A 14,614-nucleotide genomic window follows, 5' to 3' on the forward strand; every position below is an offset into this window, starting at 1 on the left:
GCCGTGTTGGGAAAATGAGGCTTGATGGTGTGGCTGGGCACGTGTTTCTTCTCTTCCGGCTCGGCTGCGACCTTCCTTTCTGACCTTCAACTCTACCTCCTCATACTCACTACTTGTGCTTTGTTTGTCTATCCGGTTGATTGCTGGCATTGAACCGCCTATATCTATTTAACTTGTCCATATTGAGTGCGACCATTGCCTGTCATGGCGGATTACACTTACGGAGGCTCCGAGGAGGAGAACGCGGAGTTGAAAAAGCTCGAGGTTGACTTGGTAAGGGTCACTAACCTTGTCCTTGTAATTCCAAAACACAGCGCGCCTTCTAACACGATCCGCGATAGGCCGATGACCCCGATAACTTCGAGACCTGGGAAAAGCTGGTTCGCGCCGGAGAGGCGCTCGAAGGTGGCATCAACCGCAATTCCAACCCTCAAGCCATCACAACCGTACGAAGCGTGTACGATCGATTCCTCGCCAAGTTCCCGTTGCTCTTTGGATATTGGAAGAAATATGCGGATCTGGAATTCTCTATCACGGGAACCGAGGCAGCAGATATGGTAGGTTTTGCTTGCGACAATCGAAAAAAGCTCCGCCGGCTGACTGGTTTGCTTCCTACGACTAGGTCTACGAACGAGGCGTCGCTAGTATCTCGCCGTCAGTCGACCTCTGGACCAACTACTGTTCCTTCAAAGCCGAAACCTCCCATGACCCTGACATCATTCGAGAGTAAGTTGTGTATAAACTGGAGCTGGTTTCTTTCTCCTTTTCCTTCCCCTTGCCCTCCCTTGTAACCGTGATTCAACGCAGCGCCCACGCTCTTGTTGTGTCGGATTCGCACGATGCAAAGCGCCATTGGCAACAGTTCCCTTTATGATGATGGGTGAGATGGTTACCTTACCCGGATTCAACTGGATCTTACTTTCTCACCCATGGCTTTTCAGGCTGTTTTCTTTTACCTTGATGCCTAAAGAAAAGAAGAAGACTACCACCACAGCACCAATATACCTGCGCACGATGCAAAGAAAACCTGCCTCCCACAGATTTAGTTTGTTCATTGCTTGGACCCGTGCACTGGAGATTTGACGCTCATGTTTGCTGTCCTTGTCCAGTCCCCCTCCAATTCCCCCCTTCACTGCCCCATGGTCCCTCCCCCTGTTTTATGGTCGGCTCTAAGTTTACTAATGCGATATGATTCAGGCTTTTTGAGCGAGGGGCGAAATGTGTTGGTCTAGACTTCCTTGCCCATCCGTTCTGGGATAAGTATATCGAGTACGAGGAGCGCGTGGAATCCTTTGATAAGATCTTCGAGATCCTTGGCCGTGTCATCCATATTCCCATGCACCAGTATGCTCGGTACTTTGAACGGTATCGCCAGATGGCTCAAACCCGACCAGTGGCAGAGCTTGCATCCCCCGAGATATTGTCCCAGTACCGTGCCGAGATCGAAGCGGCTTCTGCGCATATCCCCCCAGGTGCCAAGGTCGAAGCTGAAATTGAAAGAGACATCCGGTTGCGTGTTGACGGTCATCACCTTGAAATCTTCTCCAAGACACAGACAGAGACGACGAAACGGTGGACCTACGAATCGGAGATCAAGCGGCCATACTTCCATGTGACTGAGCTGGATGAGGGACAGTTGTCGAACTGGAAGAAGTATCTCGACTTCGAAGAGAGCGAAGGATCGTACCCTCGCACCCAGTTCTTGTACGAACGGTGTCTGGTGACATGTGCCCACTATGACGAATTCTGGCAACGGTACGCTCGCTGGATGGCCGCCCAGCCCAACAAGGAGGAAGAAGTGCGAAGCATTTATCAGCGCGCAAGTTGCTTGTATGTCCCCATCGCGAACCCCGCTACCCGTCTTCAGTACGCATATTTCGAGGAGATGGCAGGCCGTGTGGATGTGGCAAAAGACATCCACGAAGCCATCCTCATCCATCTCCCGAACCACATCGAGACGATCGTCTCGTTGGCCAACACCAGCCGTCGCCACGGAGGTCTCGACGCAGCAATTGAAGTATACAAGACCGAGCTTGACTCGCCGCAATGCGACATGGCCACCAAGGCCGCTCTTGTTGCCGAATGGGCCCGCCTCCTTTGGAAGATCAAGGGCTCGCCCGAAGAGGCTAGGCAAGTCTTCCAAGGAAACCAACAGTACTACCTGGACAGCCGGGCGTTCTGGTCCAGCTATCTCACATTTGAACTGGATCAGCCGACAAGTGCTGCTACCGAGTCGGTCCAATATGAACGTATCAAGCAGGTCGTTGAGGATATCCGGTCCAAGAGTGCTCTTTCGACCGAGGTGGTGAAGGAACTCGTCCAGATCTACATGACTTACCTTCTCGAGCGAGGCACTAATGATGCGGCCAAGGAGTATATGACCCTGGACCGTGAAGTCCATGGCCCTGCCTCTGTGGCTACGACAAGGACCGGTGGCGCGGCACAACCTGCCCCTCAGAATGCTGGCCAAGTAACCCCTGCGGCACCAACCCCTGTCGCACCCGTTACACCGGCCACGCCCGTTGTGCCTGTGCCTGATCCTGCCGCTGCCGCTGCAGCAAATGCATATGCTTATTACCAACAGGCTCCGGTCAACGGCGGCATGGGCATCTAATGGCCTCGATCTTAGGACTACATACAAGGTTGTTAATTCCCCCTTTTTTGTTTCATCTACGTTCCCGTTGAGTGGTTTGTCCACATGTAAAACCATATTAGGTTGCTTTTACGAGTTCTTTTATTCCTTTGCAACTTTCTTTCTGTTATCGTACGGTGTGGCGTGTTGAGAGCAAGAGCATGAGGAGAAAAGAGTTATACGGATTCCTCGAATGATACTATGCTAGTCGATTGATTCGGTGGACATATATGGGTTTGGACACTGTTTTTCCTTTTTGTACTTTAGTGGTTAGGTAGTGAATGCCATATAAAGGATTGCGATGTTTTGTTATCGACTTGGCTGTAAGTATTCACTGCCTAAGTCAACCTTACGGTTTCTCGCCGAACACCGTGCTATACAATTTTGAACCGCTACTGCACTGTCTCTCAAAGCTGTCCAACAACAGTCTACATAATAATCTATCAACATGGACAATATTCATCTGCACAGCTGCGTTGGGGGGAACTGTTCAAACAGCCTGAAAATCCAGGCAAACATATGCTGCCGTGCTTGCGTTGGTCATCTTGTTGGCTTTTGCCAGCTATTGACTTTGCATATATTAGAAACGGATCATCCGGAATGGATATGTCCATCTTTAATGGTTGATCTTAATCTCTCGACAAAGAGAACGAACGTAAAATGGCCAAAGAAATCCATCTCTTGTCCTCTCCGGCACAGAGCTTAAATTGAAACGAGCTCCACCGAGCCAAAGCAACCCTGACTACCTTCAACTGAAAAAGGGTGCGGAGGCTTTGGGTTCTTTCACTGTGAAAATTGAACTTGATAGAACTATTCGGACTACCAATAAACTGCCAGACTCAAGCGTTTCTGGACCCGAGCTGAACAGAACACCGATGAAAGTGAAATCCTCAAAGGGATAGGGGATTCATCGATTCTGACTTGACTGGAGTGATGAATGGTTTCCTTACGCAATAACATGCTCGCATTGCGTTTTATTAGGAGACGTCGATCTGCAGAGGCGGACAGTAAGTGGTGGATGGGGAGAGAGATTGCCTTCGTCTAATATGAGTTTCAGTCTGGTCATTGTATAAACAATCCGGTTGACAATGGATACTACGATTCAGACTCTCAAGTTGAACGGTGTCGTTTACGCTACTGTGTGGTTGAGACGAGCACCGACCAGTGCCAGCGCATTCCATCATTGGCCGAGAAAACCGCGAAGCCTCTTTGGTCAAGTCAAAGACCGGAAACAATAAGCAAGGGAAGATTCTACAGGGAGCATCGCTGGAAATCTCAAAAGACCAATGTCGTAAAAGTGACTATATGGAAGTGCCAGCTCTTCTAACTCTCTCCTTCTTCCCATAGTCTAACCCAGCATCCACCTCTCCACAAACACTCCATGCACAAAACTCCTCTGCAAATTGCAAGAAAATGGGTGATACTGAGCATTGCCAGCCATCCCTCATACTGCTTGAAGAATGGTTCCCACTTCAAAATGACAACCACTACTTCTATGCCATTGATCCTCAACCAGGGTGATTGATGTCTGTGACATTGCACTCTGGACAAAGAGTCATCCCCTGGAACCAGGCAAATCAACATGTGATCACCGGGGAGTGAGCTTTCTTCAAAGCCTGGCGAGTCAGGGGGTCGGTCAGAGCTTGAGCTGGCGGGGTGAATACTCACTGGTATTTTTAAGAATACCCGATATCTGTTGAATCTGATTTGGGATTTAGGGCACATTTATGAATCTGGATTCAATAATCAAGATACCGATCTGAACGCATTCTATAGCCTTTTAGATGGGCGAGGAAATAGTGATCCCTCAGCTTCTTTGCGGTGTTTTCCAGTGCTAACCAATTTGGCTTTCACAACCAATATACGCCACCTTCAAGTTGTTCCTTTTGTCTCGCCTGAATACCTATTTCCACGGCACCTGGTGATTTTTCCTTAACGAAGACAAACGATATATCGTGGCTACCCTTAGGTTGATACACTGCGCGGCTTTTTTGTTCTCGACTACACCACAGGTTAATCGTTCATGCAATGCCGTTGCAAACGTCAAGCGTCGCTTTATGATAAGCGGGTGACGATCCTGGATGATACGGAGGTCGGTAGATGTTTTTTAGAAGTCTAGGAAAGATTGGAAGTACAATGTTGTTGGCATAATTTTGAATAGAGTAGTCGTATGCTTGTTGCAGTTTTCCAGCAATAGCAGATATCTGACCGGTTTCATTGATAGCTCGTTTTTTCTGTAGCTCATCCAGATTTCTAATGTCCCACCAGAGCCTGCTGTGCAGGAGCATACCTGTTTCCATGTGGCTTAGCCTCATTGATGATCCTGCACATTTCCTGCTTCTCCTCTTCCGTCAATTCAACATCCCGAGACCCCCAGTTCTCCTCGAGACGGTGTAGCTTGGTCGTACCAGGAATGGAAATCATCCCTTGAGAAGCAACCCAGGCAAGCGCAATCTGACTGGTCGTGCAGCCCTTTCGAGTAGCTATTTTCTTAATCTCTTCGACAATAGCCTTGTTTTTGTAGAAGTTCTCGTCTTGAAACTTGGGAGCTGTCGGCAATATATCAGTAATTCCTGCTGGCCGGAGATTATGATAAAGGAGACATACATCTTCAGCGAAAATCATCCGGCGCAAAGTCCTCGGGAGAGTTACTGAAGTCGCAGTTGTCGACGAGCCAGCCATGTCCCAGTGGGCTATAAGCGACAAAGGCCACGCCCAGCCCTTTACATGTATTAATCAAGCCGTCAGTTACGTGCAAGGTCTCAAATGCCGAGTATTCCGCTTGGACAGCATCAACCTTGGCGACTATACAGAGTCAGTAAGGAAATGCCTGATCTCTAAGAGAATGGAGACTCACTCGAATTCGCCTTGCGCAGCGTCGCAGCAGAGCACTTGGAAAGACCAATATACTTGGTCTTTCCTGCCTTGCAAATCTCATCAAGAGCCGGAATCGAGTCTTCGAGAGGCGTATTGGGATCCATCCGGTGCAGGTAGTACAAATCAGGCGCAAATCCGAGGCGTTCAATAGTGCCCTCGATGTACTCCTTGATATGCGAGGCGGAATCGTTGACGGTATGATTATTCCAGTCACCCTCAAAGACGTTGAAACCACATTTCGACGCGACTAGCCACGAAAGATTAATACAATATGTCCTTTTCTAATAGAAGCGAAATGCCAGCAACCCACCAAAAACCTTGTCACGAACGTTGTGCTTCCGAATAAAATCACCCAGAAGCTTCTCATTGACTCCGTTTTGGTAAATAACTGCCGTGTCCCAGAATGTGCATCCCAGTTCGATCGCCTTCAACAGAACTGGCTCAGCTTCCTCTAAGGACATGTTCTTGCCCAAGCCGTAGCTAAAGCCCATCGCACCGAAGCCGGGCGATGCGACATGAATGTCGCCAAAAGGGAGCGTTTTTACCATTGTGTCTAGGATGTGATGCTTTGCGGATTTTGTTGTATTCGTGGTTTGCGGTTTTTCTATCCATGCCAGATCAGATTAACGCCTTATTAGTTTGAATTGATGCCAGCTGTTGAGGGGCAATCGGACTTAACGCTATCTATCTCCGCAGCGTCAACTACAATCAGTGACACGCAGTTGTGTTCCTTGGATTAGCACGCTTCGGGAGTTGCATCGCGAATTTCTGGAGTGGAGAACGTTGCCCTAATTGCATGTCATTCGAGCTTCATAGGGCTATGCTACTAATAGCGTCATAGCTATCACTACATTCTGAAAGGAGGTCAAGTCAGATACTCTAGCAAAGCACTCATCAACTCACATGCAACATGGGACTGTTTTCCGAAAATAAGACGGAAAAGAAGCCGAAATGCGAGCGCGACATTAACAAGGCATACAATATTGCCCGCGAACAAATGTAGCAGACAGTGGTTTACGGCAGAGAAGGTCACGTTGCAGCGCTTCCTTATTACTTTCCAGCTCAAAAAAACTGAGTTAAGCCCTATCTACTGGAAGAACAGCGTGGATTTGCTATCCTTCAATGTCAAAATCGATTGGTCAAACAGCAACGCGAAGAGACTCGGCACGTCGGGAGCAGGGTATAACACTCTTGAATAAGAGCCCGTCACGTTGCATGGAGACTACATAAAGCGCCTACATAACTTGAGTCTACTTGCTGACGTGAGGCGAGCCAGCTCTCCTCCTGTAAGAGAGCAAGAAATACTGAGGACATACAGCGATAGGCACATCGGCCATATATGTGGGTGACGGGTCAGAACCAATGCGCTGCCGGGGGAGGATGTTGTGGGCGTAGTTGTGATTGCTGCAACAAGCCATTTGGTTTGTATCTACTACTGCCAAAGAACAGGACCCAGAAAGGAAGGAAACTGTGGTCTTTGGTCATTTCACGGTACAGTGTCGTTGCTGTATAGAATATCGCGGTTGCTATATCCTGGACTCGCGCCTTCCTCCGCCGTAGAGGTTCCGGGGAAGGTGCTTTGTCCACTTTACTGTCCCCGTCTTCTTCAATTTACCTAGCTGAGGTCTAAACTCAACATAACATCGTACCTTTTACCGTTCATCTTACATCAACATTTCGCTATGCCACCACTGTCGGCCCCGGTGCGCCCACTCCTCCTGACGGCAATGCATCCAACCGCAACTCGCCTTTCATAACCTGGGATAAGGCAGGGATTGCATTTGCTTTCTTTGTCTTCGAAAAGGTTGTTCAGCTCGGGGAATGGGGACTGCGGGCATATACTGGCAGATGGTAAGTTGAGCGTCTCTCGCGTGGCACCGCTACTAACCGCGTTCAGGCTAGATATAAAGGACGGACGCAAAGACTAGGTCCCACAGTCGCATGGTCGATGAACGCAAGATATGTGCTTTTTGATTCCTCGTGCTGTATGGTTCGAGATTCTCATCGCGATGACACAGGTCAGGTTTGTTACCTAAAACCTTGTTTCTCCTCGCTTCATTTGCATACTCCTTTTACTTGCCACCGCAGCCTGCACTTGTTTTATTTCGGTTTGGATGGACTATGAAGGTATTAGTTGTGATGTTTTGTTGTTTTGAGCATGGAGGATCCTGTTAAAAAGTCATTGTGACGTTGTTCTGCTGTTGCTTCTCATTACTTTATCATCTATTTCAAACCAGACATCAAGCGATCTTTTTACAATTCATTCATTCTTTTTGTTGCCCTAGGTTGATCGAGCGCACGTGACCACGTCTCCGACATCTTTCCGCGGTCTGTCTGGTCATTTCTCATTTTCCTGCCGCGTTCGCAGACAATAAAATAGATCATGGATCCCATCATTCCCGACGATCCTTCAGACACATCTCTTCCTATTCGAAGCCCCTCTAATTTAGAACAGCCGCCTCCCCCTCCTCCTCTCGACTTCGCTCCTCCGCCGCCCCCAGACGTGCCCGCGCCTCCTCCGCCGCCGGAGGAAGAACCACCCGCACCGCCGCCGGCGACAAAAAAGAAGAAGCAGGGATGGGGGACTAAGCGACCTGCGCCCGCACCGTTGAGTGTGGAGGAACTGGTGAGGAAAAAGAGGGAGGCTGATGCAGCTGCTGCTAAGGTAAGTATTTGGGTTTGGTTCCCTTATTGGTGTTCGATCAAGCCAGAAAATACTGACGGATTTGTTTCCTTGCTACAGCCGAAATTCCTGTCGAAAGCAGAACGTGAGAAAATCGCTCTGGAGAAACGCGCAAAGGAAGTCGAGGCAAATCGACGAATGAAAGAACAAGCGACGAATGGCGCAGACCGCAATAGGACACTATTCGACGAGCCAAGTCAAGACGGAGGGTCCATCCCGACTGGTCCTCGAGCTATGCGCAGCTCCGTCCCGAACAAAGGCTATGATATGTCACCGCCACCCGCGCCCAAGTCGATGGCATTCGGATCGAAGGACTCGAAGGGCGGACCTGCTGATAAGCGGACGGCGGAGGATGAAGAGGCGGCCGCGCAGGCTGCTTTGATCAAGGAAAGGTATATGGGAGCCGATCAGACGTCGAACTTTTCGGCTAAGAAGAAGCGAAAGCGCACGACGGATCGGAAGTTCAACTTCGAGTGGAACGCGGAGGAAGACACCAGCGGCGACTACAACCCGCTCTACCAACACCGACACGAGGCCAACTTCTTTGGTCGTGGCCGTCTTGCTGGCTTCGGGGACGATGTCGCAGACACGGTGGCGAGGAAGTATGCCCGTGCTCTCGAGGACCGGGATCGCGAGGCGGGAGGAATTCGGGCGAAGGAGATCTTGGAAATGGAGCGACGAAGGAGGGAGGAGAGCACACGCAACCAGCTCGACAAGCACTGGAGCGAAAAGAAACTGGAGCACATGCGCGAGAGAGACTGGCGTATCTTCAAGGAAGACTTCAACATCAGTACCAAGGGTGGAAGTGTGCCGAACCCCATGCGGTCTTGGGATGAGTCTGGTCTCCCCAATCGGATAATGGAACTTGTTAGTCGGGTTGGCTACAAGGAGCCCAGTGCTATCCAGCGTGCTGCCATTCCGATTGCCTTGCAAAACCGGGATCTTATTGGTGTTGCCGTGACTGGTTCGGGTAAGACCGCGGCGTTCTTGCTGCCCTTGCTCGTGTACATCGCTGAGCTACCGCGGATCGATGAGTTCGAGTGGAGGAAGAACGATGGTCCTTATGCGATTGTCCTGGCACCCACGCGTGAATTGGCGCAGCAGATCGAGATCGAAGCTAAGAAGTTTACGCAACCGCTTGGATTCAACGTCGTCAGTATCGTTGGTGGTCACTCCCTCGAGGAGCAAGCCTACAGCCTGCGGGATGGTGCTGAGATTATCATCGCAACGCCGGGTAGATTGGTTGACTGCATCGAGCGACGGATGCTCGTGTTGAGTCAATGTTGCTATGTCATTATGGATGAAGCTGACCGTATGATCGACATGGGCTTCGAGGAACCTGTGAACAAAATCCTCGACGCCCTCCCCGTGTCCAACGAGAAGCCCGACTCCGAAGAAGCAGAGAATCCCAACGTGATGAGCCGACATATCGCAGGCAAAGACCGCTACCGCCAAACCATGATGTATACAGCCACCATGCCATCCGCCGTGGAACGCATCGCCCGGAAATACCTCCGCCGCCCAGCAATCATCACTATCGGAAGCGTCGGCGAAGCCGTTGACACAGTCGAGCAACGCGTTGAGATGATTCCTGGCGAAGACAAGCGCAAGAAGCGTCTCGCCGACATTCTCTCCTCTGGCGACTTCCGGCCCCCGATCATCGTCTTCGTCAACATCAAACGCAACTGTGATGCTATCGCGCGAGAAATCAAGCAAATGGGCTTCTCCTCTGTTACCTTGCACGGAAGCAAGACGCAAGAACAGCGTGAAGCTGCCTTGTCCTCTGTACGGAACGGTAGCACGGATGTACTCGTCGCCACCGATCTTGCGGGTCGTGGTATCGATGTCCCGGATGTCAGTCTGGTCGTTAACTTCAACATGGCCAATACCATTGAAAGCTACACGCATCGTATCGGTCGTACAGGTCGTGCTGGAAAGAGTGGTGTTGCTATTACCTTCTTGGGTAATGAGGATACAGATGTTATGTATGTCACCCTTCCCTTTCCCCTTATAACTATGCGCATAACAGGACTAACATTTTGATCAACAGGTACGACCTCAAGCAAATGCTCATGAAGTCACCCATTTCCCGCGTCCCTGAAGAGCTGCGCAAGCACGAAGCTGCTCAATCGAAGCCGAACCGGATGGGCAGGAAGAATGAAGATGCTGGTGGGAAGTCGGGTTGGTAGATTCGTCTCTTGCCATCTTATCGCTTTCTCTGTTACGCCTTCTCTGGCGAGATATTAACTCGCTGATAATTCTATACTATACTTCACGACATTGCTTCCTTGAAAAACCGTGCATTCAAATTGGCGTTTAGACAATTAGCTGGTGGATTAATGAACTGCATATAATATCTGTATACGCCGCCGGGATGATAGGCGTCCGCGTTCGAGTCTAGCTGTATCTAAATTCTAGACATTGGTTTGATGTAGAAAATAAGCAACAAAAACGCCAGCTGGCTCCGTATTATGCAAATCAATAATATTTTCAGCCTATGTTTGCTCTAAATTTTGGTGACTTTCAGTAATGCTGTCACTGTCATCGCGGAGGGGCTGATGACATACATATATATTTTGCCCGGTCTTTGACATCCACCGCCAACAAACCTTCTCTCTTCATCCTAATCCTCCCTTCTACAACCTATCCTCGAACCGAACAATGTCAACACTAGTAAACATCACCTCCAAGGAGCAATTCAGCTCCCTCCTGACCTCATCCGCCATTGTCGTCGCAGACTGTGAGTCCTGCCCGCGGTTTCCAGCCCCTCTTCTCCCCGTTGTCCCTCAACCCGGATACGAGCTACTGTTACCTGGTTGTTTTGTCCCATACTAATGAATATTATTGTCTAGTCTACGCGGACTGGTGCGGACCATGCAAAGCTATCGCCCCCGCCTACGAACAGCTGGCTCGACAGCTGACGCGCCCGAACCGGATCACCTTTACCAAGATCAACGTTGACCAGCAGCAAGATATTGCCAAGGCATATGGCGTGACTGCGTACGTTACAGAACAAACCAGCCAAGAGAAGGAGGCAGATAGCTGATTAGTGAGAATCTGTAGGATGCCCACTTTCATCGTCTTCGAACGAGGCCGTCCCGCATCGACCGTCCGCGGCGCAGACCCCCGCAAACTCAACGAAGTCGTCCAGAAACTCGCCTCCGAAGCCGGCAAAGCAGAATCCACCGGCGAAGGCGCCTCTGGTGGCTCCTCAGTAAGCGGTGGAATCGGCTGGCTGGGCGCCTCCGTCCCCAAGGGCTACAGCGACATCACAGACCAGGTCGAACCGAAGGGGCTGGAGCTACTGAACCGCGACTCTGCATTCGCCCAGCCGCGCACATTGTTCGATACTTCGAAGCCGTCTGCTCTCTCTGGCGGAAAGGCCAAGGAAGGCAGCACTGCTGCGGACTGGGTGGAGAGTGACACGGATGAGCAGTTGATGCTGTACGTTGCGTTCCAGTCGAGGCTTAAGATTCACTCGCTACATGTTACTTCGTTGCCGCCTGCGGATGGGGAGGAGGATGAGCGTCCCATGCAGCCTAAGACGATCCATGTGTATGCAAACCGCTCGCAGGTGCTGGGCTTCGACGAGGCGGAGGATATCCCGCCTGTGCAGACAGTGACGATTAACCCGGAGGATTGGGATAAGCAGACGGGGACGGCTAAGGTTGAGCTGCGGTTTGTCAAGTTCCAGAGCGTGAACTCGTTGGTGTTGTTCTTTGCGGATGGGGATGGGAACAGCGAGAAGCTGCGCGTGGACCGGATTCGGATCATGGGTGAGGCGGGCGAGAAGAGGGAGATGGGCAAGTTGGAGAAGATTGGTGACGAGGTTGGCGAGTAACTGTTTTCACTGCCCGGGGGCACCAAGCACGCACTAACTACAGAGTACGACACATAGAGTTACGATCATGACTTGCATCATAAAATATAAAATCCATGATCATTCTGTCTTATCCAACTGTCTACTATTTCGTCCTGAGCAAATCTACAAAAGCTGCTCTCATCCACATCAAAACAAGAGCAAACTCGTATTAAAAAAAAAAGTAGTGTCCGATCCCAAACCAAATGGCCTCATCCTTGAGAAAATAAGAAAGACCAGTAAAGTAAGAACCGGCGTGCAATTCCAATGCTCTGTGGCGCAACTGACACCTAATTAACATCATCGGTAATCCACAAAGGAGGAAAAAGATGTCTAGGCAACACGGGTGAATGTAATAGTTGCGCCGCCGCACGAGGAAAAGAAAGGAAAGAAAAGAAACCAAAAGGGTTTCCTGTTGCCGGGAGAATTTATACAAGTTGTGTGTCGGGGTTCGGAAAAGTGGTTGTTGCGAGAAAAGAAGCGATTGGCAAACGGTGCAAACATTGGCATTATGTCAGCATATCAGAATTTTTTTCGTTTTACTATTCTCTGCGAGGGATTTTCTCTCTCTTCAATGAATTATGGCTTATGATGAGTTGGATGATATATGATAGGAAGAGACTGAATTCTCCCCTTGATCAGGGAGTATGATCTCATCACAACATCCACTGAGGCCTTTTTTCTTTCTTTCTCTTCATTTCGATTATTTCAAATTGTGTTTACATTCTTTACGTTGTGTCTACGAAGCGCAATTTGCCATCGCTGGATAGACAGCGTATTCGCGTACTTGTACGGAGGCAGTGAGACCCCAGAGTTAATGCCGAGCTCGAGGTCTACTGTTTCAGGTGTTAATGGTCATGTCCTCCGCCGGGGTGTCTCCGTACTATCCACGGAGTGAGTACCTCTTCTGTCAGTGTTTTCCAGGGGTGTAGTACGGGGGTACTACGGAGCACAGGGGCCCTACGTACCTACCTGTATACGGCTCCTACACGAGGCCACGCACAAGTCAAAGTTAGTACCTCGTAGAGAGCTAGTCTGTATGCCGGCAGTGGCAGTGACAGTGGCCCATGTCCGTGGCTACGGTAATGGCGATGGTCCTAGCTAGCGAAGCCTAATGACCGGCCATGCTTTTTTGTCGAGTTCGGGGAGCGTTTCCGGCGTTGGGTCTGTGTTGGGGCTGGTGATGATCTCGTTCGTTCGTTTTCGTACCCGGCTTGTTTGTTAGTACGTAGCTAAGCCGTTCGTAAGTGCGGTACGTACAGTAGAGGGCCAGTATTAGGATCAGGATCAGGATCAGGACAAAGACCAGCCAGCCAGAACGAACGAGATCGAACCAAGGCCTCGCCACTGATCATGGCCCATGACTATCACTCGGTCCAGCAATTGATCAGAGCGAATCTATTGGAATCGCTCCAGAAATGGTGCGCCGCCGCCGCCGTACGGCACGGCACGGCAAGAGCATGGATGAGCACTGGGGTTCACGGATACGATCTCCCTGGGCCTTGGCCTGGTCTGGGTCTGATATGATGTTGGTCTGGCACGGTACGTACGTACAAGTATCCGGAAGTGTTTCAAGCTTGCGCATAGTGCCATTGTGCGAGTCAGTTTTCAGCTAGCTTCATTTCATTTTCGCCTTCCCCGGTGCGGTGTGGTGGCCAGTGGTTGTGAGTTTTTTTATATATAAAATATTCAAGATCCTGATTGCCACGAGTGGGTGTCGCCGGGAGAAAGGCACGAGCGAGCTTCCGTTTTCTGCAAGAATAGTTTGGGCTGGGTGCAGCCGGTAGAGCCAAAAGTCAAAACTGAACTGAAATTATTACGGTGGCGATACGTACATACGGACATTCTGTAATTCCTGTTAGTCTTTCACCGGCTTGTATCGGTCTATCAGAAAGAAGCAAGTGAGGGGAAGCCCGAGAAAGAAAAGATCTTTCCCTCGTGGTGATCCTCCATATTTTCCCAATTCAATAACCAAAAAGAGAGGATCTGTAGGCGGCCCTGACTTTGACCAGCAGAGGATCCAGGATCCGACGGTCTGGTGTAAATCTGATTCTCCTCTTATCGCGTTGGCCCCAGTGAACTATTACCACAGAAGAATTCCGGACCCAATGGATAGCCGCACGGAGGATTATCTCTGCTGACTTCGTCACGAGGTGAAAGAACTTTAGTTTTGGTTGTGGTGCCCCATATCGCCGTATCCTATTCGCCGTAGTCGCCGTAGCGCCGTAGCGCGTACCTTTCTGGGCGAACTGCAGTTTGGAAGGACCCGGGAAATGGGCCCGCGGTTTTTCGTCGATCACGATAGTCGCGATACATAGTTCAGGCACTCTGGGTACGGTATGCATGATGTTCCGTGCTGGGATTTTAGAGCGAGAAAAAAAAAAAAAAAGGCAATGCAGTCTCGTGCATTATCACAATTGTAAAATGGCTCCATTGCAGATTTCGATTTTGGAATTGGTCGTAGCGTGATCCGAATGCGATCCATAGTTGTAAATAACTTGTGCAGTGGACAGAGTGCATAACAAACCATCATGCCATACTCATACGGTTGTACTCGTACTCT

General features: G+C 50.0%; 4 protein-coding genes across 4 annotated transcripts; 3 read left to right on the forward strand and 1 right to left on the reverse strand.

Annotated features, from left to right (window-relative positions):
- Positions 1-204: 204 nt before the first annotated feature.
- ACHE_10626S (putative mRNA splicing protein (Prp39)) lies at positions 205-2,614 on the forward strand (the record flags this gene model as incomplete). The annotated part of the gene is made up of 4 exons (XM_043281364.1): positions 205-273; positions 342-557; positions 623-726; positions 1,198-2,614. 4 exons carry the CDS (start codon positions 205-207, stop codon positions 2,612-2,614), a joined length of 1,806 nt encoding a protein of 601 aa, XP_043131746.1.
- Positions 2,615-5,243: 2,629 nt separating this feature from the next.
- On the reverse strand, positions 5,244-6,057 carry ACHE_10627A (uncharacterized protein; the record flags this gene model as incomplete). Its single annotated transcript, XM_043281375.1, has 3 exons — positions 5,244-5,437; positions 5,490-5,756; positions 5,820-6,057. The coding sequence occupies 3 exons, from the start codon at positions 6,055-6,057 to the stop codon at positions 5,244-5,246; spliced, it is 699 nt and encodes a 232-aa protein (XP_043131747.1).
- A 1,835-nt stretch (positions 6,058-7,892) lies between these two features.
- On the forward strand, positions 7,893-10,381 carry prp28 (mRNA splicing protein PRP28; the record flags this gene model as incomplete). The annotated part of the gene is made up of 3 exons (XM_043281386.1): positions 7,893-8,174; positions 8,253-10,177; positions 10,243-10,381. The coding sequence occupies 3 exons, from the start codon at positions 7,893-7,895 to the stop codon at positions 10,379-10,381; spliced, it is 2,346 nt and encodes a 781-aa protein (XP_043131748.1).
- Positions 10,382-10,853: 472 nt separating this feature from the next.
- ACHE_10629S (thioredoxin-like protein 1) lies at positions 10,854-12,033 on the forward strand (the record flags this gene model as incomplete). Its single annotated transcript, XM_043281397.1, has 3 exons — positions 10,854-10,932; positions 11,045-11,192; positions 11,256-12,033. The coding sequence occupies 3 exons, from the start codon at positions 10,854-10,856 to the stop codon at positions 12,031-12,033; spliced, it is 1,005 nt and encodes a 334-aa protein (XP_043131749.1).
- Between the last annotated feature and the right edge of the window lie 2,581 nt (positions 12,034-14,614).

The sequence above is a fragment of the Aspergillus chevalieri genome, chromosome 1, assembly GCF_016861735.1.
Source record: "Aspergillus chevalieri M1 DNA, chromosome 1, nearly complete sequence".
NCBI lineage: Eukaryota > Fungi > Ascomycota > Eurotiomycetes > Eurotiales > Aspergillaceae > Aspergillus > Aspergillus chevalieri.